This window comes from Branchiostoma lanceolatum, chromosome 9 (assembly GCF_035083965.1).
Source record: "Branchiostoma lanceolatum isolate klBraLanc5 chromosome 9, klBraLanc5.hap2, whole genome shotgun sequence".
NCBI classification, from domain to species: Eukaryota; Metazoa; Chordata; class Leptocardii; order Amphioxiformes; family Branchiostomatidae; genus Branchiostoma; species Branchiostoma lanceolatum.
The window spans coordinates 9,236,500-9,258,969 of NC_089730.1; the positions used below are offsets into that span (position 1 = coordinate 9,236,500).

The window sequence follows — 22,470 nt, forward strand, 5'->3', positions numbered from 1 at the left end:
CTGCACCGGGAGCGGACTTGTCAATAGTTTTGCGAAGGGTTGCATTCTGATTGGTTAGATTGTTAGATTTCCGACCGATCACAATGCTATCTGTTTACTGTTATCTGTGGACATTTAGTACAGTTCTCATTAAGTTTGCTTGTTCAATTATCATAATTCTGTTTAATGTTCGGGGAATAAAGGAGAGTTCGTGTCTCTTGGATTTACTCCTTGTCAGTGCCCGGTAGCGGCCTCCACGGCGCTGGTTGTAGCAATTGACCCGAGGCGCTGCGATGAACTCGTTCAGTGGAGAGCTACTGTCCCCGAGTACGTTGCGCAATGTTCTCAGCGTGTCAGCGTCACGTCTGCTGGACAGTGACGGCAGAGATTAGTTGGACTTAACGGTCTAACCATATCGGAATTTTCGAACGATAAGGTAAGGCCGTAAAGTTCAATAACTTCTGTTAGTTGTCTGCTAAAATGTCATCTGGACTGGTCATTCGTTGAAAAAGACAAATTGTCAAATTCGATCTATGTCACTTCGGATCGATGAGTTGACCTGCAACTCAGGATTGTTAAATAGGAGCCCAATATGACCATAATCCTAGCATAGAAAATTGAGATTCGTGCAGCACAGACTTGTCCTGAGTGGTTCTTCATAGTTATTCGCTAAAGGTCTGTGCCGCTTGATGTTTGCCTCGACTAGCCGATCCACTTACGTGTCGGTCTGGGTCCGAGACAACATTTTACAGTCCTTGCGTAGCACACATAACACGTTTTCTAACATGACTACTTCCTTCTCGAGCTCGATGATTCTTCCACGCTGCATCTCTGAGTCGGTTGTTTCTTGCTCCACTTGTGCGTCGCAGAAGCCCTGGGACAACATTTCGCGATTCTTAAGTAGCATAAACCTCTGGTTTTTCAACATAGCTACTTTCTTCTGGAGCTCGATGATTCTTCCACGCTGCATTTCTGGGTCGGTTGTCTCTTGCTCCACCGGTGCCCCGCTGGTGGCGTGCAGTGCAGGGGTAGGAGCTGTGTCCGGCTGTTGTTCTGGACGCTGCATAACATTGTCGTCCGCATCGGTAGCTGTACGTCTGAACTGCAGACCTTCACTTGGGTGTTGCTCTGCAACGTGTGTTGAAACGTTTGACGGCAGCCCTCTGGTGTTCTGCTGACGGTCCACTGCAGCTCCCGTTTGAGTCTGTGGAAGGAAATATTTTTCCCATTAGATTACAGTACATAATTTTCGCAATTAAATTAACCTGCTCTTTAAAGCTTCCGTTATTGTATCGGCTACAATCAGTATGAAAGCAAAATAAATCATATGTAAGTTTTGTTATCATACCAGTTGGGAAACCGTGGTGTCAACATTATTTTATGGTATTTGTATTATTGGTATTTTATGTGTTTCCTGTGGATCTGGGTAAGGTATGGTGATATTTGGAACCACAAATGACTTTGTGCCTTTGTACGTTTGTCGGAAATGGAAACTGGAAGTATCATATAAGTCACAAGTACTTTCCAAAGTTGATTCAGCATTATGTTTATATAAAAGTTATACTCACCATTTCCGTGCACCCAAACGGTGAAAAGGTACAGGGTATGTTCATGTTGGAACAGTTGCCTGTGTCCGGGTGCTGATGCCTCTGTAATTCAGCGAGAGTCAGGTCTTCCTTCCCGCACCACCCACATCTCACCGGATCAAGGCCCGAGGACTCAATTTGCACCTAATAAGGAAATATTTCAATACATACACAAGGTGAACATGTCGCACATCAAGGTATAAGGTAGTTATATATACACATTTCAGAAAAATGATATCAAAATATTTTACTTACTCTTTCCGTACACCCCATCGGTTCGAAGCTGCACGCTATCTTCATGTTGGGACAGTCCCCTGTCTCCGGTTGTTGATGCTCCCGTCGTTGTGCCCGAGTCAGACCTCCCTTACCGCACCAGTCACACTGCACTAGGGCAGCTGGGCAGGTCTGTCTGTGAGCCTAAGTCAAGAGGAGCATAATGTGTATAAACGTTATGTTGCCGCATTTTAATCCGTCCCTCTGTAATCTTTGTTCATTATCGTGAATGCAGCCAAGAGTATGTCAGGACAATGTTTAAGATATTCTTAGGAACTTTCGTCTGACGCCCTACCTTGTGTTCCTTATGATGCGTTGTCTCTCTACACCACTGGCACGTTACAGGACGATATTCACAGTCAGACTGGAGATGGTTGGGGAGATTCTTCCTGCTGATACTCGCCCTACAGCCTTGACCGGCGTTGACACATGGGATCTTCTCGAAGTCACATTCTGAAAGATGCACCTGGAAAAAACATATCATTTCTTGTGCTATTTGGTATATCAATGAAACCTTTCAGATTTTATTACTATCGCCACCTGAATTCCAAAGAAAGTTGGCATAATTTACTGAACTTTTCGTAACGTGATTTTGGTGATGATATAGGAAACTAATCTCATCAACAGGTCTCACTTAGCATGCGAATGATTACAAATAAACTTTAACGATATCAAAATAGATCCTCATAATCTGATCCCAGAATGCCGTGAAAGGTAAACAAAATGAAAGGAAACAACACACCATCATGGACTTTCCGCTCTCGTTGGGCGCAAGCAAAACTAACAAGTGATCAACACAGGTCATCTGACCTGATATATTACCGTGAGATGACGAACAATTCCTTCCCATTTGCAGCCATCACCGACATTGCTGCAGAGAATCCCTTTACTCGGTATCTCCCGTTCCATGCCTTTGTCGGAATGCTCCTACATCAAATGTGTTGAGAAAATCTTCCATTGAATAATGAGGAAATCAAATGTGTCAACAGCAATTGTGTTTAGGTGACGAACCTGGATATTGTTAAAACCAACGATTTCCCTTGTGAAGTTTGGTTTCATATTGAGAAGCTAGTCAACTTAAGTCTACATAGTGGAACCGGTGGAGTTAACAGCAAAGAGTAATATCTGTTGCTCTCGTAACACCGAAACGTACTAGCCTGTGGCCGGCAAGTACGTTTGTATCTGTATGATCACTAATAAGCGAAGCGTGATTATCGTTCAGAGCCTCATTATATGTTTTTGAGAATAGAAAACTGAACAGCAACAATTCTAAACTCTAACTTGAGTTCTACTACCTCATACCTACGCCAAATGATGTTAACTCTATCGAGTGATGTATCATAAAAGTTTCTCGTTGTATTTCCTCTATGTCCAGCATTTCCTACGAAAAATGGCCAGAACAGCTTGGCATGTTCACTTAAAGATCTGATGTATCTACGATTATCTTGAGAAACAAGTTGTCGTCTCTCACATATCCATGGCAACCTCTGTCCATCTGACTGAGCGGCACGAAGAGCGGACATCCACTGGCGATGTTCATGTCACTGGTGGGCCGCTGGAAGGACGAGCTGGTCGGGTCAGGACGGAACGCGTCGATCACGTGTTTTCGGTTGTTCTGGTCCACCAACATAAATGAGACTTTAGAAGATAAAACATACATCATAAGAGTGATGTACATGTTTCTACTGTATGGTACCAATGGCGACATCCACTTCAATTTCAGAAGTGTTTTTCTTTCTTATTACGGTCTCCAAACATGTATTTCATTTGATTGAAGTCCATGATTGAATCCAGGACTTCTTGATTCTGCCATTTCTGAACCAAACACTTTGACCTTTACGTCACATGATGCCACGCAACTTGTAGAAAAAACCTTCCTACTCACCCTTTTCTTGCACCCCAGCTGTTCGAAGCTGCACGGTATCTTTATATTGGGACAGTCTCCTGTCCCCTGGTGTTGATGCTCCCGTCGTTGTGCCCGAGTCAGACCTCCCTTACCGCACCAGTCACACTGCACTAGGGCAGCTGGGCAGGTCTGTCTGTGAGCCTAAGTCAAGAGGAGCATAATGTGTAAATACGTTATGTTGCGCGCGCGGCCACCTTGTCACCATGTACTCTATATTCATCGTTGTGAATGTAGCCAAGTGTATGTCAGTTTAAAATATTCAGATAAGTTTAAAGATCAGATAAGGAAATTCATTTAACTCCCTACCTTGTGTTCCTTGTGAGGCGTTGTCTCTCTACACCACTGGCACGTTACAGGACGATATTCACAGTCAGACTGTAGATGGTTGGCCAGGTTCTTCCTGCTGATATTCGCCCTACAGCCTTGTTCGGCGTTCACACATGGGATCTTCTCGAAGTCACATTCTGAAAGATGCACCTGGAAAAAGCATATCATTTCTTGTGTTATTTGATATATTCAAAACTAATACTATCAATGAAACGTTTCAGATTTTATTACTAGGTCTGCCACCTGACTCCCAAAGAAAGTTTACTGAACTTTTTGTAACGTGATTTTTGTGATGATATAGGAAACTAATCTCATCAACAGATATTACTTAATATGCGAATGATAACAAATAAACTTTAACGATATAAAAATAAATCTTCATACTCTGATCCCAGAATTCCGTGTAAGGTAAACAAAATGAAAGGAAACAACACATAATCATGGACTTTCTGTTCTCGTTGGGCACAGGCAGAATAAACAAGTGATCAACACAGGCCATCTGACCTGATATATTACCGTGAGATAACGAACAATTCCTTGTTAAGTTTGGTTTCGTACTGAGAAGCTTGTCAACTGTAGTCTACATAGTTGAACCGGTGGAGTTAACAGCTAGCAAAGTTGCTCTCGTAACACCGAAACGCACTAGCCTATTTGCTGTTTTGGGTTGAAGGCCTTCAACCCAAAACAGCAAACAGGCTAGTACGTTTGTATCTGTATGATCACTAATAAGCGAAGCGTGATTGTTGTCTCAGAGTGTCGTTATATGTTTTTGAGAATGGAAAACTAAACAGCAACAATTCTAAACTCTAACTTGAGTTCTGCTACCTCATGCCTTCGTCAAATGATTTTAACTCTATTGAGTGATGTATCATAAAAGTTTCTCATTGAATTTCCGCTATGTCCAGCATTTCCTACGAAAAATGGCCAGAACAGCATAGAATACAAACATTGCCATGTTCACTTAAAGATCTGATGTATCTACGATTATCTTGAGAAACAAGGTGTCGTCTCTCACATATCCATGGCCACTGCTGTCCAGTTGACTGAGCGGCACGAAGAGCGGACATCCACTGGCGATGTTCATGTCACTGGTGGGCCGCTGGAAGGACGAGCTGGTCGGGTCAGGACGAAACGCGTCCGTTACGTTTTCTAGGTTGTTCAGGTCCACCAACATAAATGAGACCTGAGAAGATAAAACATACATCATAAGAATGATGTACATGTTGTACCGTATGGCATCAATGGCGACATCCACTTCAATTTCAGAAGAGTTTTCCTTTCTCATTACGATCTCCAAACATGTGTTTCATTTGATTGAAGTCCATGATTGTATCCAGGACTTCTTGATTCTGCCATTTTCTGGGCCAAACACTTTGACCTTTACGTCACATGATGCCATGCGACTTGTAGAAAAAACCGTCCTACTCACCCTTTCCTTGCATCCCATCGGTTCGAAGCTGCGCGGTATCTTCATATTGGGACAGTCCCCTGTCTCCGGTTGTTGATGCTCCCGTCGTTGTGCCCGAGTCAGACCTCCCTTGCCGCACCAGTCACACTGCACTAGGGCAGCTGGGCAGGTCTGTCTGTGAGCCTAAGTCAAGAGGAGCATAATGTGTATAAACGTTATGTTGCCGCATTTTAATCCGTCCCTCTGTAATCTTTGTTCATTATCGTGAATACAGCAAAGAGTATGTCAGTACAATGTATAAGATATTCTATGGACTTTTGTCTCACGTCCTACCTTGTGTTCCTTGTGAGGCGTTGTCTCTCTACACCACTGGCACGTTACAGGACGATATTCACAGTCAGACTGTAGATGGTTGGCCAGGTTCTTCCTGCTGATATTCGCCCTACAGCCTTGTTCGGCGTTGACACATGGGGTCTTCTCGAAGTCACATTCTGAAAGATGTCCCTGGACAAACATATTGTTTCTTGTGCGTTTTTTCGATGATATCTAAAACTAATCCTATCAATGGTGCATTTCATCTTTTAGTAGAAGGCTTGTCGCATGCTCCAAAAGATAGAGTGGGAGTATCTATTTAGGCGGATATTCAATGGACTTTGCGTGATGTGATTTTGGCCATAATATATGAAGCTAATCTGATCAACAGAGCTTAACATGCAGATTGCTTACAAAGAAAGTTTAGCGATATAATCTGATCCCAGAATGTCATGAAGGGTAAACGAAAACGAAATAAAATCACATTGAATAATCATCGGTTTTCCGTTTTTGTTGGATCATAAGCAAATCATTATGACATTGCGTTAAACATAGACTATCTGGCTTGATATCTTATTACCATGAAATGACGAACAACTCCTTCCCATTTACAGCCATCGTCGACATTGCTGCAGAAAATCGCCATACTCAGTATCTCCCGTTCGATGGCTTTGTCGGGATACACCTACGACAAAGTGAAAGGAATTGAGAAAATCTTCCGTTGAAACATCACCCCGACCAATCAATTGCATTGAAACTCAGATTCGAATCAGCCATGACCCGACAAATCCCTTTCTAAGTTGCGTTAACGACTAAATCTGACAAAACAAACTAGCCAGTGAAATGCTGGAAGGTGTCCGCTTTCCGAAGATGTTTTCAGATTGACAATTTTGGCACTTTGGAAGTAATTGAACGTATCCGCGATTTAACGTTTAAAGAAAAGTAGTAGAAACTATTTTTTTGTAAACGTTAAATCGCGGGTACGTTTAATTACTTTCAAGTGCCAAAATTTTCAATCTGAAAACATCTTTAGAAAGCATCTCACTAAATAGTTTGTTTTATCAGATTTAGTCTTTAACGCAACTTAGAAAGGGATTTGTCGGGTCATGGCTGATTCGAATCAATGCGATCGATTGGTCGGGGTGAACATTCATCGTGGAACATAGAACAATCAAATCATTAATTCATTCAACAGCAATGACTTAGGTGTTACGGGCCTGAATGTTTTTTTTTTAAACAGACACTTTCTTGTAAAGATTGATTTCATATCAAGAGTCTGGTAATTCTACGTAGCTGGGTACAATGAAACATCTTACGTCCTGTGACCGCACACCTTCTCCACAGTCGTGAGCTCTACATCGTCCTCCCCAGCCCCTAGTCATTACAAAAGGGTAACAAATTCTGGCATATCACATGCGTGACCCATAGTTTTATAGATTCAACAAGGATTTTTTTACTGCCCGCAGTTTTGTATTTCTAAGGCATGCTATAAAGAGATCCTCAGATTCAATTTCCGAAAGTCTTCAGGCATGGCCCCGGGTGCTTTTACCGACCAACGTGTCAACCACTATATCCTATGTAATATTTGTATCCTATTCAGTAGCGCCTACCAATAGTTGAATGTCGCCCCCCTGCACTAATGTTTGCAAAATACATGTACATGATAGCGACTAACATTTGAAAACGCACTTTACATAAATAATTGTGAACATTACTTGTCTTTGTGTGATGTACAAAACACTCTATAGTAACATTCATTACTGGCCTAGAACTAGTTGAAGAAACGCATGGGCTACATCATACTAAGTACCTTTATGAATAAACTCGTAGCTCACCTTGTAAGTTCTTCCACACAGGATTGACAGTAGCGATGACCACATGGTGTTTGTTTGGGTTCACAGAGCAATAACCCACAGTTGGAACACAGGTATTTGGGTTCAGTTCTGCCTCCCTTCCGTTCTACAGCAAACCCCGGCATGGCTGGTTAGAATAGTCCTGAAATATAAAGTTCTGTATTCTTCTAAGCATGTAACCTCTATTAACATTAATTCGCAGGGTTACATAAATCCGCCACAAAAAAAGTAGGTTGGAGAGATCTCTAGAGCAGCAACCCCCCAAATAGTCACAGCGAGTTAGATATACAGGAGTTACATCGTGGGACGTTGGGTTGGAGAACTTTTTGGATGGATCTTTTCAGGGTGGTGGAATTATGTACCCTGGTGGAATTATGTTAGTAGATGTTACATTTCGAATGCCTGTGGAATATGAAACATGTCTGCTCTCATATTAGCCATGTATATTTTGAACAACATTCAAGTTCTGATACTATCTTAATTGACCCATCGTGGTAACTGGGACTGATTGGATAGCTTCAAAGCCGAGATATATATATACATCAAACAACGACTAACTATCACAAGCGTGTATTGTACATGTAGTTTGTTTTTAATATCAAATAGACATAACGCAGGTAAAATAGAAATCTCTCCTTAACACTGTAGCAATGCGTGTATACATGTCACTGATTAGCCAAATCCGTTATCAAAGTTCGGTCAACAATGAGCTAAGGCCTAAGAAATAAATGTTGGGTTTCTGGTTACACGATCGACCCCGGTGACCCTAGCAAAATCCTGCCGACCACAGCCTTTTGTTAGTCGACCGTTAGCAAGGTACATAAAAGTTCCTGACATCTGTATTTTGAAAATTCAAAATAGAATCGAAGACCTCTTGCATATTTTGTTCAGTTTATTGATATTACTTTACTTCTGCTTGTACAATATAATGTTTATCTGTATCAATACAATGATGTTGAAAATACCAGTGCCCTGATGCATTCCAGTTTTACAACCTTCATTAATCTTAAACTGCATTTGTTACTTCACTTCGACCGAAACCTGAACAAAAGGAAGAAAAAACGGAACTGCTACCCTGTCGTCGCTAGTAAGGTGTGTTGGCCGCCTAGCAACCTTACTAGCTATAGCGGCGATGCCAACACGGGGAACAATGGGTTCTCCTTCACTCGACCCGAAAAAAGTTTTTTCATCAGCGTCTGTGACTATGGATCGTTTTTTAAAACAATTTGGTGACCAGTGACCTTGATAGTACAGCAAGAATAAGCTAATGTACCCACCTTGGTGTCGTAGTTGGCACTCAAAAGACCACAATCTATATCCGTAATGGCAGCTGCGCCACGAATGGAAACTAATGTAATGGGAATCCCGAGTTTGACGATTTCAAATAAACAAAGGAGGGGGGGGGGCAAATTTTACACGCTTAAGCGAATATGTAAGTAAATTTTGATGCATTTACTCAATGTAATCATCATTCAGTATATCAAATATAATTCAATGGATTTTCTGGATAAAACTTTGAAGCCCATAACGTGACACTAAAAAGATGGCTCTTTGCTCGAGTCTGTAATGGAATCTTCTGGATCACGCGATGGAGATTACGTCATGGGGATTCCCCTAGTTTGTATGACCCAGACGCTACCATTTACCAGGGCAAGAGGTGGCATTCTTTTTCTTTCGTCTGGTAGTAATTGACCAACACTTGACAATGGTCTATGATATGGGATGCTTAGAAATGTACGACGAACTCACTGTGTATGCCATCATCACAAAAAAAGTGTAAATATTCCGCATATCTTAGGCTGATGAGCCAGGGATGCGATATTATAAGGTTAGTCTGATTCACTACAACGGGTTGTGGCACCTTACCATTTTGTTGTTTACATTTGCTGTCTCGACAGCAGCGGATTGAACAGGGTCCTGTTGAATTAATGCTAGAAGCGTCTACTGTGTAGAGCCAAAGGGTATGATGTAGTGGGGATATATTGCCGTTATACTGACCTGGCTTTAGCATTTAACCCTGTCTCGTCATATGGCACACCTGGTCTTCTTCTTCTAAGGTACAATATTGCTGTTTTTTAAACAAAATGGCGGCCATAATGAAACTCGCCTTACCTCACGAATCACGAATTGTAAGGTGGTACACCGTTGTCACTAGAGACGGGCCATTATGTGACAAAGACGTATAGGTCTAACTATTTTATGACTGAAATGACGTCAGATGTACAAGAGTTTGCCTTGTCCCCTGCAGTTGCAGTGCCACACACGCTCAGTTTTCACTGCCAATTTGAACAACATACTCACAAACGCTGTTGTTTCAGACGTTGAATGTAAATGACAGATTGTTAATAGGAGGTTCGCAATGTCAACAAGCAGTGATATAGCTCTGTCACGGGTTTGTAATGATAGGTATATATGTAAATCGTCCTACCGTGCACGTCAAGTTGTCTCGTCGCGCTGCGGTGCGGTGCTTGTTGACGCTGTACCTTTCAGGCGATCTGGGCGATCAATAGACTTCGACCTTTGTTGCCTTTCAACATGTAACAATGTAACCCGCCGCTATCACTAGTTTTTCTCCATATTTGGAAATAGGCGGTGAACATATGTCACAAGGTCAGAAAGGATAGTGTTTCAGGGTGTCCAATATCAACAAGCAGGTATGACTTGAAAACACGGTCATGTGATTCTATTTATATATAATTAGGCCAATCCGTCAGTGGCATCTGTATTTTGCCGTTAATGCCTAATATAATGCCAGCACATTATGCAATTTTCAAAAATCAAGAATGTTGCTTATTCTGCACCCTTACTGTTATCATACGGGAAACACATATGTACTGTCGGAAATACCCAAATGTAAATAAAAAGACCCCCGTCACCTCACACCCAGGAAGAGAAATTGCCACTTCCCATCTTCCCTGACAGATGACTACATGTTTAAAACCATTATCACATAATGTCGGGAACCATTTGGGGAATCCCCCCTTCGTTTTGCTCCAACTAGGTGTACTAAATACTGTATAGTCAGCCGCAGCTGTATATTTCAGTTCTTTCGTTAAGAAAATCAAGCTTGGAGTCCAAATATCTCTGCTCTGTGCAATTCTGAGCTCCTCTCGTAACATATCACAGTCAGAACACTGGGTTATTTTTTATTTAGAAGCATTGTATCCCTAGCCTGAGTACCAGCCTTTTTAGCTTCCGTCCGCTACCCTAGCTCCGCTGCGCTACCCAAGCTTGGGTAGCGTACGGAAGCTAAAAAGGCTGGTACTCAAGCTATTGTATCCCCGATGTTTCACAATCATTCTCAGTGTCGCGAAACCGGTGACCACAATAACCACAAAACATTCCCCGGGGGAATCCCCTTCGTCATCGTTACAACCATTTTTTTTCTGTGACGCACTCACTTTTTCTTCAAGAATATTTCCAAAATTGAAATTTTCCTTCGTCATGATGACGTCATATAAACTTGGACAAGGTCATTTACCTTAACAAGGTGAGTTTTAGGCACGTTTTTCATGGAAAATATCGTTCTTAATGTCAACATTGCCGTTTGTTTGTTTTACTACCTGATATCAATATCACACGCAGGTCTACAGTATGCGTTCATACAATGTATATACATCCATGTCTGATTCGTATTCCAAGGTGCGAAATTTGTGAAACACAGAATTTGTCCAACAAGAGTCAGATTCTAGCGTTTCTATCTTAATGATCCTTCATAGCATGTCCTCGATTCACGAGAATTGTTTGTTTTTCTGTCTGTATCGAAGGGGTCCAGGTTTTTCGACCTTTGAAATGTGATTGCATCGCGAATTTGTAATATTACGTATAGCATCATCATGCGTGTATAACGTTACATGTTTGTTTGCTTGTTGGTACGTCACGTTGTTATTCGCTATCTTAGACTAGTACTACAGATAACGGCAGAACTAGGTAAAACTTCGTCCTTTGCAATATGAAATTTGCATTTGAATGAACGAAGCCATGCAAATATTCCCGTGCATTTCACATGACTTGTTAACTATTAACCCATGTATCAAAGTATCACTGGACGTGCAGCTTATTGTGTACCTGGGAAACCTAAATGACCTGGAGAGCTATAGCAAGCTACATTACTATCATTATCACAATGTAAATCATAATAGTTATGCATTTTTCTGTGTCTTATGATATTTCAACATAATTTTCTTTCTGTACGGTTCTCACACGATTGGCCCAGAAGTTGATATAGTGATGATGTACTTTTGATAAGCCCCCAAAAAGATTTGTGTGTTTTCTGAAATATATTCCAGAAAATACTATTGTGCCTCCTATTTGTTTATTTCCAAAATCATTTTGTGGAAGACTTGTTTTTGATGTCATTATGCAGATATGTTTTCAAATATCAACCTATCTAACAGTACACAGTGTTAGAACTAGTCATACGATCTAATTTCAGTATATGAATTAAGTTCTGCACTTTAGAAGGCCCAAAACAAATCCTTTAGTTGGTGTCATATGTCATAGAGAATTGAGGTGTACCACACAACATGGCAGACAATACTCATTGTCACCTGAGGAAGTGTCAAGTATAAGAGTTCATGCGGTTCATGAGTCACGTCATCTCATTTATATTCTCTATTTATAGAATATCACGAATTCATGAGTCATGATGAACTATATAAAGTGAAAAGTCTCCATAGAAAAGTTTTACTTAACATTGGGACTTAAGTGCCGACAGCTTACAGAATTCATCAAGGAAGAGTTGGGTAAGCCTTTTAAAAGTACTATGTACCATCCTGTAATGGGTGAATTTTTTTACTCATTATTCTAATAGCGTAACTTTTTTCTTCAGGTATTTTCTACAAAGCATTAATATCTTTTATTATCTATTATTATCTATCTACAAAGCATTATTATTTACATATTTTATCCATTTAAGTGTGCAAAATGTCACTAAATAAGCCATATTGCTAATTTCAATGTGAGCAATCTTTCTCCCATTTTAGATGCAACTTCTTATGCTTTACGATTTTATTAACCGGGCATATTAAACGTTTCGGAACATTCCTTCTGTGGGAACAAAATATGGTGTGTGAAAAATACTGTTTTTCTCATCGGCAGTATCTAGAATTGTTTTCCTGAAAGTACATGTTGTGCACAGTATAAGAAGACATGATATTAATGTTCACCGAAAAGTGAAAGGAAACATTAATCACAGAAGAGAGTCACTGGATAACACTACCGGGTACGAGCATTAATTTGACAGGTCGATGGCACAAATATCATGATTCTATGGCTGGCACTGACAATAGTAATCGGTAACGTGTTTTGGGAGTATCTGTAGCCGTTTAACTGAAAGTACAGCATTGCAGTAGTAGTTAAGTTTTGACTCAGAGTCACGAGGTGTAATGTACACAGCATGTACGTCAATGTGTCGCCATGGAGACGGGCGAGGCGAAACTGTTTGGGAGAGGGGGTCAAAGAAGTCTTCAGTTTGTCAATCAAAGGGATGTATTGGCTTTTTGCCAGCATATACAAACCATGCGTAATTTCCCCCAGTAACCACTCATTAACTGTTAATTACACTTGAATGGAAATCAACATTCGGTCAGGTACATAATAGACAAGCATAGCTCTGTGTAATGGTGTATAACAAAGGGCAAAGGTTAGGACTGTTGCCTTTGTAAACAGTGGTTTCACGCTCGAGAGGGCACTGTACAAGCTCGCGACGAATAAGGGTTTTATCAATTGCTGACAATGAATTAGAATGCATTCGCTACCACATCGAAACAACTGCTATTTCTCTGGTTTTAAATAAAATCATTTGTAAGATGCATACGCATTCGAATTCATGGCTTTGAGTGTTATTTTGGTCAATAATCAGTCTATGTATGAGTCTTCGGTATTAAACTTTAAATTCCATTCTCTTCACTAAAACAATTTATCGTCTTTGATTCCCACTAGTATGCCAGGATTTTCAGTCATTCTAAAAGAGGCGGGAACGGATCCCAAGTACTGCTGCTCAAGTTGTGGCAAGCTCCTAGACGAGCCAAGGCAGACACTGTGTGGTCATAGGTACTGCAAGACGTGTCTAGAAGACCTAACAAGGTAAGGCAAATTACTTTGAGAGTAACGTTTCTTTGGTCAATAGTAACCTTTTTTTCTACGATTTAATACTGCCTCACATGTAAGTATGGGCGATTTGCCTGCCGAGCCAGTTTAAGGATTGATCGAGCCTCTATCGTGTAGATTTTCACTTACCTAACAGCCAACGGGTTCATATGTACATCTATGATCATACTAATGAATATTCCAAAGTTTGCTCGTTTTTCATTTCGGTCATTCTCGTCTTTGTATCTTGTATTTGCAGGTCTGGCGAAGGCAAATGTACGGCTCATGAGTGTGTAGAAACTATCAAACGAGACGACGTAAGTTTTGGATATAACACAAGTAGGATATGATAGTACCTTACTGTTATCTATTGCTTTGGATAAGCGTTAGATACTTACACCAACATAAGAAATACAAGTTTTAGTTATACCTTTCTCGGCGTTGCAAGTTCAGTGGTAGGGTCATAAAAATCACCCGATTTTCTCGAAGAAAGAATTTTCCGTGGTGAAAACTTCCATATGAACTTGACTAATGATGAATTGAAATTACCGAAGTAACATTTAACATTTCTTCTGTCAACGGCAAACTAATTATAAAGCAATGGGGCCTAATGGTCTCTTAGATAGGTCTCTCAATTGGTAAGTTTTCACCTTTGGAAGTTCTGAAAATTCTTCTTCAGTTTCTTCTATTTCTTTAGAAGATCAGGTGAGTCAAGGTATAAATGAGAAGATTTTGTATACAGGCGGGGTTTGATTACACGAAAGAAGGCTTTTGGAAACTGTTGATAGCCTGCTTTGAAACCATTTACAGGCTATACCAACAGTTATTACTGGTGACAGCTACGCTTGCCTTCAGCTGCCTACCAATGTTGCCCACAATATGTATGTATTTTGTAAGCTGATAAGGTCTTAGGAAACCGAGGAAGAGGGAGGCAGCGCTATTGCACATCCGGACCATCCGGACCGGCTTTCGAGGTGACCGCCAACGCTTCTTTGCCTAAATATAGGTGAGTATACGGTTGTACTTCATAAGTATGGATGTTCTGCGAGGCTTTAATTAGTTGAGGGTGCACGCATACACACACGACTAACAAACACAAACACATCCATGCACGTAGTTAGAAATGGGTATCCTCGCCCATTGATTTGAATCTTTCGTGTAGTTTAACTTTTCTATCTAATTTGCAGATGATCGTGACGTCTTGCCGGCTAGCTAACCATTGGACATCGTCAACTGAACTACAAGTTGGGATCGCACTACATTTCTTCACTATCACAATGTATTGCAACGAGTATGGGCTCCATATAGATGGTTCGAACTGCAAGCCCTTTGGGCATGCTGTTTTCTTTCTTATTGAAGTCCAACCCTGCAGGTATTTCTGTTCTGAGATTCTAGTTGACTATATTTCCAGATGGACCATTTTGCTTTTGGTACCTTCTGTGGTCATGACTTCTTTCAAAATCCTCATACTTGATGAGCCTGATTCCCAGAAAAAGACAGCTCTTGTAACGCCGAGAATGAATTAAGAAATGAGTGCAATTATGTAAGTGGCACAGTTGTGACAATAACAACTTAATCCGCTAGACTTCCGCCCTTTCAGCAGGTATTTCCTGACAAAGCAATTGAACGAGAAGTGGGGAGCATTCGTGTCGTCTGCAACAACGTGGAAGATGGCTGTGAATGGGAGGGCGTGGTACGCCAAGTTAAGGTGAGAGCCACTGAGAGGTTTCTTTCAAACGAATTCTACCCAGCACAATGCTCTGTGGAAAATCACTGATGAATAATTGTTGCTTTACAGTTGTCTATGATCAATTAGACTGAGAGAAAAATCTGAAGGATGAAAAGAGCAGCACTTAAAAACAGTAAAATGAATTTTTTAACATTATCTTTTACATTCCTCCTTTTCAAAGGAGGTAACTTAACATGGCATGACGATAACATACGTAACAATGAAGAACGATACTTCTATTGTATGTCTTAGCAGAACGAGATTCTGATATGTCATCACACCTTTAATATGTTTATAGGACCATCTGTCCCAGTGTGACTACGAGAGGCTCCCCTGCATCCATGAGGCACAAGGCTGTCAGAAGAGCATCCGGCGGAAGGACCTGGCGACACATCTGCAGGAGGAGTGTGACTTCCGCACGGACGCCTGTCAATGGTGCAAGTCCAGCTTTCCACACAGCCGTATGAAGGTTTGTATTCGCTAATATACATATATCTGACATAGTGTGTAATTGTGGATGTAGACTTACATAAACGTGCATCTAGTGTCCTAGAAGCCCTCTCTCCATCAATGTAGTCCACCTTTTGCATGCATTGGATGTAAACTAAAGTACGGCTTCATACAGTGTATTTCACACACAGGAACACCAGAAGTCATGCCCATCGGCACCAGCTAAATGTGACTGGTGTGGTAAGAAAGGTCTGACACGAGCACAGCTACAGGAACATCAGCAGCCAGACAAGGGTAGCTGTCCCAACATGAAGATACCCTGTAACTTCACACCGGCGGGGTGCAAGGAAAGGGTGAGTATTGATCATAAAACATAGTAGTAGCAGACTACGAAATGTAGTCCTACTACTATACTTTAAGTTGGAATTGTTCCTATCATCACAATTAAGTAAGTAAAAACCGTTGGTGAGAAAGAGACAGCAGATAACTGTTCCTAAACTTTATGATATTTTCAGATGGAAAAGAAACACCTCCATGAGCACCAGAAGAAGTCAACAAGCGTGCATCTGAACATGCTGCTGGCTTTAGTTCTGCAACTCGCATCCAACTTTGAACAGCACCGTGGCCAAGAGGTGGAGTCACGTGAAAGTATGCGGCTCCATCTGCCACAGTTGCAGAAGGCCATCCAGGACTTGGACAGCAAACTGGTGCAAATGGAACGTAAGATCACAAGTGACCAGTCGGGAGGAGCAACAGCCTCGGGGTCGAGTGGTGTAAAGGCACTTGAGAACAGAATTGAGCAAGTGAGAGGAAAACTAGATGAGGTAGTAAAGAAGCTCGCCGCCTGGGAACCGAGAGTCGGCACGTTTGAAGGCATCGTAGCTGTTTTGAACCGGGAGATCGAGAAGTGCAGTTCTCAGATGGAGGCGTACGAACGACAACGTCGTCAGGACAGGGAGATCATCGAGACTCTGGAGAGGAAGGTCAGGTCTCTGGAGAGGGTCATCGCTCTGAAGGACGTTGCCCTCGCGGAACAAGACCTCCGGATCCAAACCCTCGAACTGACCAGCTATGACGGCATCTTGACCTGGAAGATCGCAGACTTCACCCGCAAGCGCCACGACGGCATCACGGGGAAGACGGCAAGTTTCTACTCTCCATGTTTCTTCACCAGCCGTACAGGGTACAAGATGTGCGCCCGGATCTACCTGAACGGAGACGGGATGGGGAAGGGTACTCATGTCAGCCTGTTCTTCGTCGTGATGAGGGGGCACTACGATGGACTACTGCGCTGGCCATTTCGTCAAAAGGTCAGTTTTACATACTATAGCATGTCCTGAACATGGTTAACCGGTATATCCCTGTGCACCCTTCAGCGTAACACGACCTCCGCGTAGCTAGCTATGTGATTAGCAGATAACTCCAGATTTCACGACGTGTCACTTCTAAACAATTTATATCTAACTCTAACTGTCGTTTAAAGCTATCGTGGGGGTACTGCTGGCACTTCGTTATGCCAAAGTTTCTTTCAATGTGGCCATGTATATTTGTAAAAGCTTGTCAATGTGAGTAACCTTCAGAAATTGGCCCTTTCCTTGGTGCTGAACACACCCTCATATTGATTTGTGACAACAATATAAACACGAAAGAAAGCACGAAAAAAGTTTGGATTTGAATAACCCTAAGACTAATCCTCTTAGATTCACTATAAAGTTTCATATGTCCCTTTCTTATTGATATCTTCATAACATTTCTTCTACATCAGGTGACCTTCATGCTGCTGGACCAGAACAACCGTGAGCACGTGATCGACGCGTTCCGCCCTGACCCGACCAGCTCGTCCTTCCAGCGGCCCACCAGTGACATGAACATCGCCAGTGGATGTCCGCTCTTCGTGCCGCTCAGTCAGCTGGACAGCAGCAGCCATGCCTATGTCCGGGACGACTCAATGTTCATAAGGGTCATCGTAGACACCACTGATCTGAACTAAGGATTGTGCCGATAGGAGACTTCGATGTCGTTGAATTACAAATAGGGTTATACTTTGTCATACCATTCAGTTGAACCCGTAACTAGATGGTATACAGAAAGATGACATGTCACCGTTTGTCTCCCCATCTGAGTATATTCTGTGAAAGATGGCACCTTTGTTCCTGTGGAACTGTTGTTACCTTTGCCGGGAATGTATGCATTCGCGGTAAGGTTATGTTATCGGTTACGCCAGCTGTAAAGTGGGTCCGTATGTATGTAGAGATCATAAGTCGAGAGAACTTTGACGGATCTTGCTGATTTTCGGTAGGTAAGTGGCGGTTGTGCGAACGAAGGTCAACTTCGAAAATGGTTAACCTTGCGTTTTCCTAAAGTGCTCCAGTGGACTTTTTTTTGTTAGTGTGTTTGTATGTAGACAACATAACTCGACGTATTGATGATGGATCTGCATGATTTTTGGTGGGTACGTAGAGATTGTGAAAACGAAGCTCAAGTTCAAAAATGGGTCACCTGGCATTTTCCTGCGGTACTGCAGTGGGCTGTTTATGTATGCGTGTTTGTTTGTTGACAGGATAACTCGAGAAGCTGTTGATGGTTGTGCATGATATTTAGTGAATAGGTAGATTTATTAAAGGGGAAGGTCAAGTTCGATGATGGGCTTCCTAGCGGGTACTTTGGGTACTGCAGTGTAGCTTCAAAGTTTGAGGTCGAATTTTCTGCAAGTGCTACGATCATGATTTTTGTGTGGTAGATAGTCCATGCCACATGAAGTAAGTTGTGCACGTTTGGGCCCTCTAGCGGCTTGTTTGGAGCTGCAGCGTGTGTTTTTAATTTATTTGTTTTGACCTTTGGACATGAATAACTAGACTTATGGTCAACGAATCGTCTTTATTTATGGTATGTAGATAGCTCGATTAATGATTTACATAATTGAATATTCATTATGCAAATCAGGAGCTAATTTGCATAATTAGCAAGGAAAGTATATAAATCTGCTGCCTTTCAAAATAGGACTCTCAAACATGTGACATATATAGCTGAAAAAGAGAGAGGTATCGATAGATACTAATAATGCTAATAGCTACCAATGTTGCATAATTAATGAGAAAATACTAATTGAAAATACCACAATAGTAATTGGAATTTCATTCTTGTATCATTAGGAAGCTAAGTAAAGGTGAACAATATCAGACAAAAATCATGCATGACAAGGCCTCATTAACATAACTTATAAGGAAATGTCTACAATTCCCTTTCAATTTGCTATTTTTAAGTCTATTTATTCAGGTTAAATTGCACTGACAGGTGACCTAGTTTACCGGAGCAGGCTCCCCGTGAGACGTCCCTGGAGGACACATGTGATACTTTACTTGCCTGGTGCAGGGCTCTGTTTTGGGGTCAGGGAGGTCACACGGGCTTACGATCTAACGCTCTCCCTGTTGGAAGGTATAGGTTTGATAAAAACTGATTGATATGTCGACTATGAAAATATGGGCATAATTGAAGCAAATACATTGCCAACAAATTGCCTTATTTTCTGTAGTAAAGATAAAAGTTATGATACCAATTAAGCAAAAATATTCTTACAGTGATTATTTTTATAACTCTTGGGAGAACTCGTGTAGGTATAGGTATGGGTTTGTTTTAAACTTTGAAAGAGAATACTAGTAACTCAAGAAGGTGATGACGGATCGTCATGATTTGTAGGGATGTACATAGTTTGAGTGATGATTTACATGATCGTATAAGAATCATGCAAATCAAGATCTGTGATGTGAAAAAGTATACAAACCCTTGCATTCCATTGGAGTCAAACATGTGACATGTAACCGAGGAAGAAAGGAATATTGATAGATATCAATTATGCAAACGAATACCTAATTTGCATGATTTATGACAAAATACTATAATTCCAGAGTGGTAAATGATGGGATTTCATTCTTGTGGCGTTTGGGAGATAATCAAATGTGGACGTTATCAGACATAAATCATGATGGCCTCATTTACATAATATATGAGGAAATGCTACAATGGCCCTCTTTTCTAAGATTTTACTTTAATGCTGTGTTTTGTGTAGAGAAAAGGATCACTTGAAATTCATGCAATCGAGGACCTTATTTACATACTGAGTGATAAGCATTCACTCGAAAAGGCTAACATCAGTCGGCGAAGGTATGAGGTCGTGGAACTCTAGTATTGTAACATGATTTTGCATGACATGACGTTTGGGATTTCGTTGACTTTCACCCTGAAGGGTAATGCCCAGAGAGTAACAACAACTGGACAAAGGGGCTATCTATCACAGACTAGGGACTCTTGTAGGTTTGATCCCAAATAATACATTTTGCAAACTACAAGACGCAGTTTTCATTTCATTGCCAGTACTGCAAACTAGATTAGCTTATAACCTATTATATTAAAAAAGCTCATTTTGTTTACCCTTAGGTCATATGTACATAAATTACCTTGATCCATATTTAATAATGTATTTATTTAGGAAAGGTAGAATTAACCGAAAGTTAAAAGTTCTAACATATAAAAGATAGAGATTTCTTTCTCCAAGTGTTGAACGTCGGTATATTCAATACATGTACATCTAAATTCATATCTGCCGACAACTTTGCATTATCAATTTAATCATAGTGTTTGTCTATCATTCATTGATGGTAGTCTAGTACATTCTACGTTTTACCTGCCAAAAAGACGGTGTTATTTCAAAACATGGTATGGTGTTGTATATATATATATACATGGCAGCCTGTCAACCTAATTCTTTAACTACGTACAGAGTATGAAGTTAATTTTTTGTTTCAAAATGTACATTATGTAGTGACGTACATAGTCCCCTTGTTAGTATCGTCATTTAGACACGAGATGTACTCAAGTACAGATGCACTGGGAAAACTCTGTGAGCTCGTCTACACTTGTTTTAAGAAACGAAAAGAGAAGGTGCTTGTAAAAAGAATAAACCGTAGATTTAGGTAGTATTGTACATATTTAGTTGTTAAACACACTGCGATTATTTAACGTACTGCGTTTAACTTGGTTTAACCCTTTGCAATCTAGATCATTGTCATGGTTACTTGTATAACTTAAGTATGATTTAGATTAATCTAATATTATGTTAGTATAAGCCTTTACATGGGTTACGCGGGGAGGTTGATGTGTCGGTATGTGTAAGTAGATTAAACAAAAACAATGCATGTATATATGTGCATATTGTAAGAGTAGTTACATGAAACTGGACTTGTACTTTCTGCTCATCTACTGTCACATATTGCAATGGGTATATAATTTTATTTTTGTTAGTGCGAAATATAATATCATACCGTACTTTTGAATGTTATCGGCTTGGCCATTGAAGTTTGGTTTGCTTTGTTTTTCATTTGTCCAAACATTTCGTTGTTCTGTCAGGTTCTGATTACCTCTTAGTGTGATCGTTTGGTGTGTTACAATGTACGCACTGCTATGTTTAAGTACTGTTATGTACCTACTGAATGATGGTTCTGCAATTTTAGCTACATTTGATAGATCACATGCCACACAAATGCAATATTAAAACAGCTCTAAATTGTTATATAATGATTTATATCTATATATCTATATGTATATATCAAAAGAGTATATTATCAATAGTTTGCAATTGTGATTCTGTGTACTTGGCGTATGATGTAGTTGTTGAGACGAAAGGATACATCTATCTATCCTGAAATACTTTGTCACTTATAGTGCACATGTGTGTGGATTGTTATCTAGTAAGCCTGGAAAATAAAATCAGATATTACCTGTAGAAAGCGAGATGAAAAGATCATTATATTTAGTTCATGTATTGACGGTTTGTTTGTTTGCCTAAACGAAAAAGTGATGGCCACCGTGAATCAGGAAAGCATGTAGTATGTTTAAAAACGACAAACTCAATTCAATCAAGGTGTTTTACTTATACACCCATTCCACACTCGGTGGCTATGAAAACTCCTTTTTGCCAGTTGGATACGGTCTTTGTCATCGTAAAATCTGTTTCGAGATTACATTCCACTCGGACGGCGCTCGCGCTGTGCGCTCCCTGTGACCTCAACTTTAACAGAGCGCTCAACGAATTTCATACATTAAAAACGAATCTTTTTACGCTTTTTATGTTTTGTCATCTTTACTTGACACTTTGCATTATATTCAAATCATGAAATCGAGGATTAAACAAATCCTATTTAGGTCGCAGCGAGAGCGCAGCGCAATCGCCGTCCTGTAGTTTGGGTGCCTTAACAAAATGTGACTACTCTTGTTTATGCATGCGCTAGCTTTATGGAATGATGAGTTACAGATGATGCGGAATCAAACACACATACTGGTAATGGAAACAAACCCATTGGCTATCACAAAACATACTTATCACAAATCCTGAACACAAATCCTGTTTACAAAAGCTTTTGATACACACTAGATGTGACAAGATCACAAACCCTTTGTTGTCGACATGATATGGTCACAAGTTTTGATAACAACTGATCACCAAGGCTGGAGCTGAAACATAAGAAATCTCTCACAAAATACCTGGCCGAGACAAAAAAAAT

General features: G+C 40.7%; 2 protein-coding genes across 4 annotated transcripts; one reads left to right on the forward strand and one right to left on the reverse strand.

Moving 5' to 3' along the window:
- Positions 1-499: 499 nt before the first annotated feature.
- LOC136441718 (zinc finger protein 569-like) lies at positions 500-7,236 on the reverse strand. Its single transcript, XM_066438159.1, has 9 exons — positions 7,108-7,236; positions 6,372-6,476; positions 5,813-5,983; positions 5,501-5,662; positions 2,661-2,765; positions 2,134-2,304; positions 1,821-1,982; positions 1,548-1,709; positions 500-1,183 (listed from the first exon to the last, which is right to left on the reverse strand). Exons 1-9 carry the CDS (start codon positions 7,171-7,173, stop codon positions 695-697), a joined length of 1,593 nt encoding a protein of 530 aa, XP_066294256.1. The 5' UTR covers positions 7,174-7,236; the 3' UTR covers positions 500-694.
- A 3,783-nt stretch (positions 7,237-11,019) lies between these two features.
- On the forward strand, positions 11,020-17,997 carry LOC136441351 (TNF receptor-associated factor 2-like). 3 transcript variants are annotated; one of them, XM_066437601.1, is made up of 8 exons: positions 11,020-11,134; positions 13,588-13,731; positions 13,994-14,051; positions 15,335-15,442; positions 15,762-15,932; positions 16,105-16,266; positions 16,429-17,223; positions 17,679-17,997. In XM_066437601.1, exons 2-8 carry the CDS (start codon positions 13,589-13,591, stop codon positions 17,901-17,903), a joined length of 1,662 nt encoding a protein of 553 aa, XP_066293698.1. In that variant the 5' UTR covers positions 11,020-11,134; position 13,588; the 3' UTR covers positions 17,904-17,997. The 3 variants fall into 3 exon arrangements, with proteins under 3 accessions (XP_066293698.1, XP_066293697.1, XP_066293699.1); XM_066437600.1 differs by lacking the exon at positions 11,020-11,134 and adding an exon at positions 12,307-12,389; XM_066437602.1 differs by lacking the exon at positions 11,020-11,134 and adding an exon at positions 12,307-12,389 and having other exon boundaries at positions 15,338-15,442.
- Positions 17,998-22,470: the final 4,473 nt, after the last annotated feature.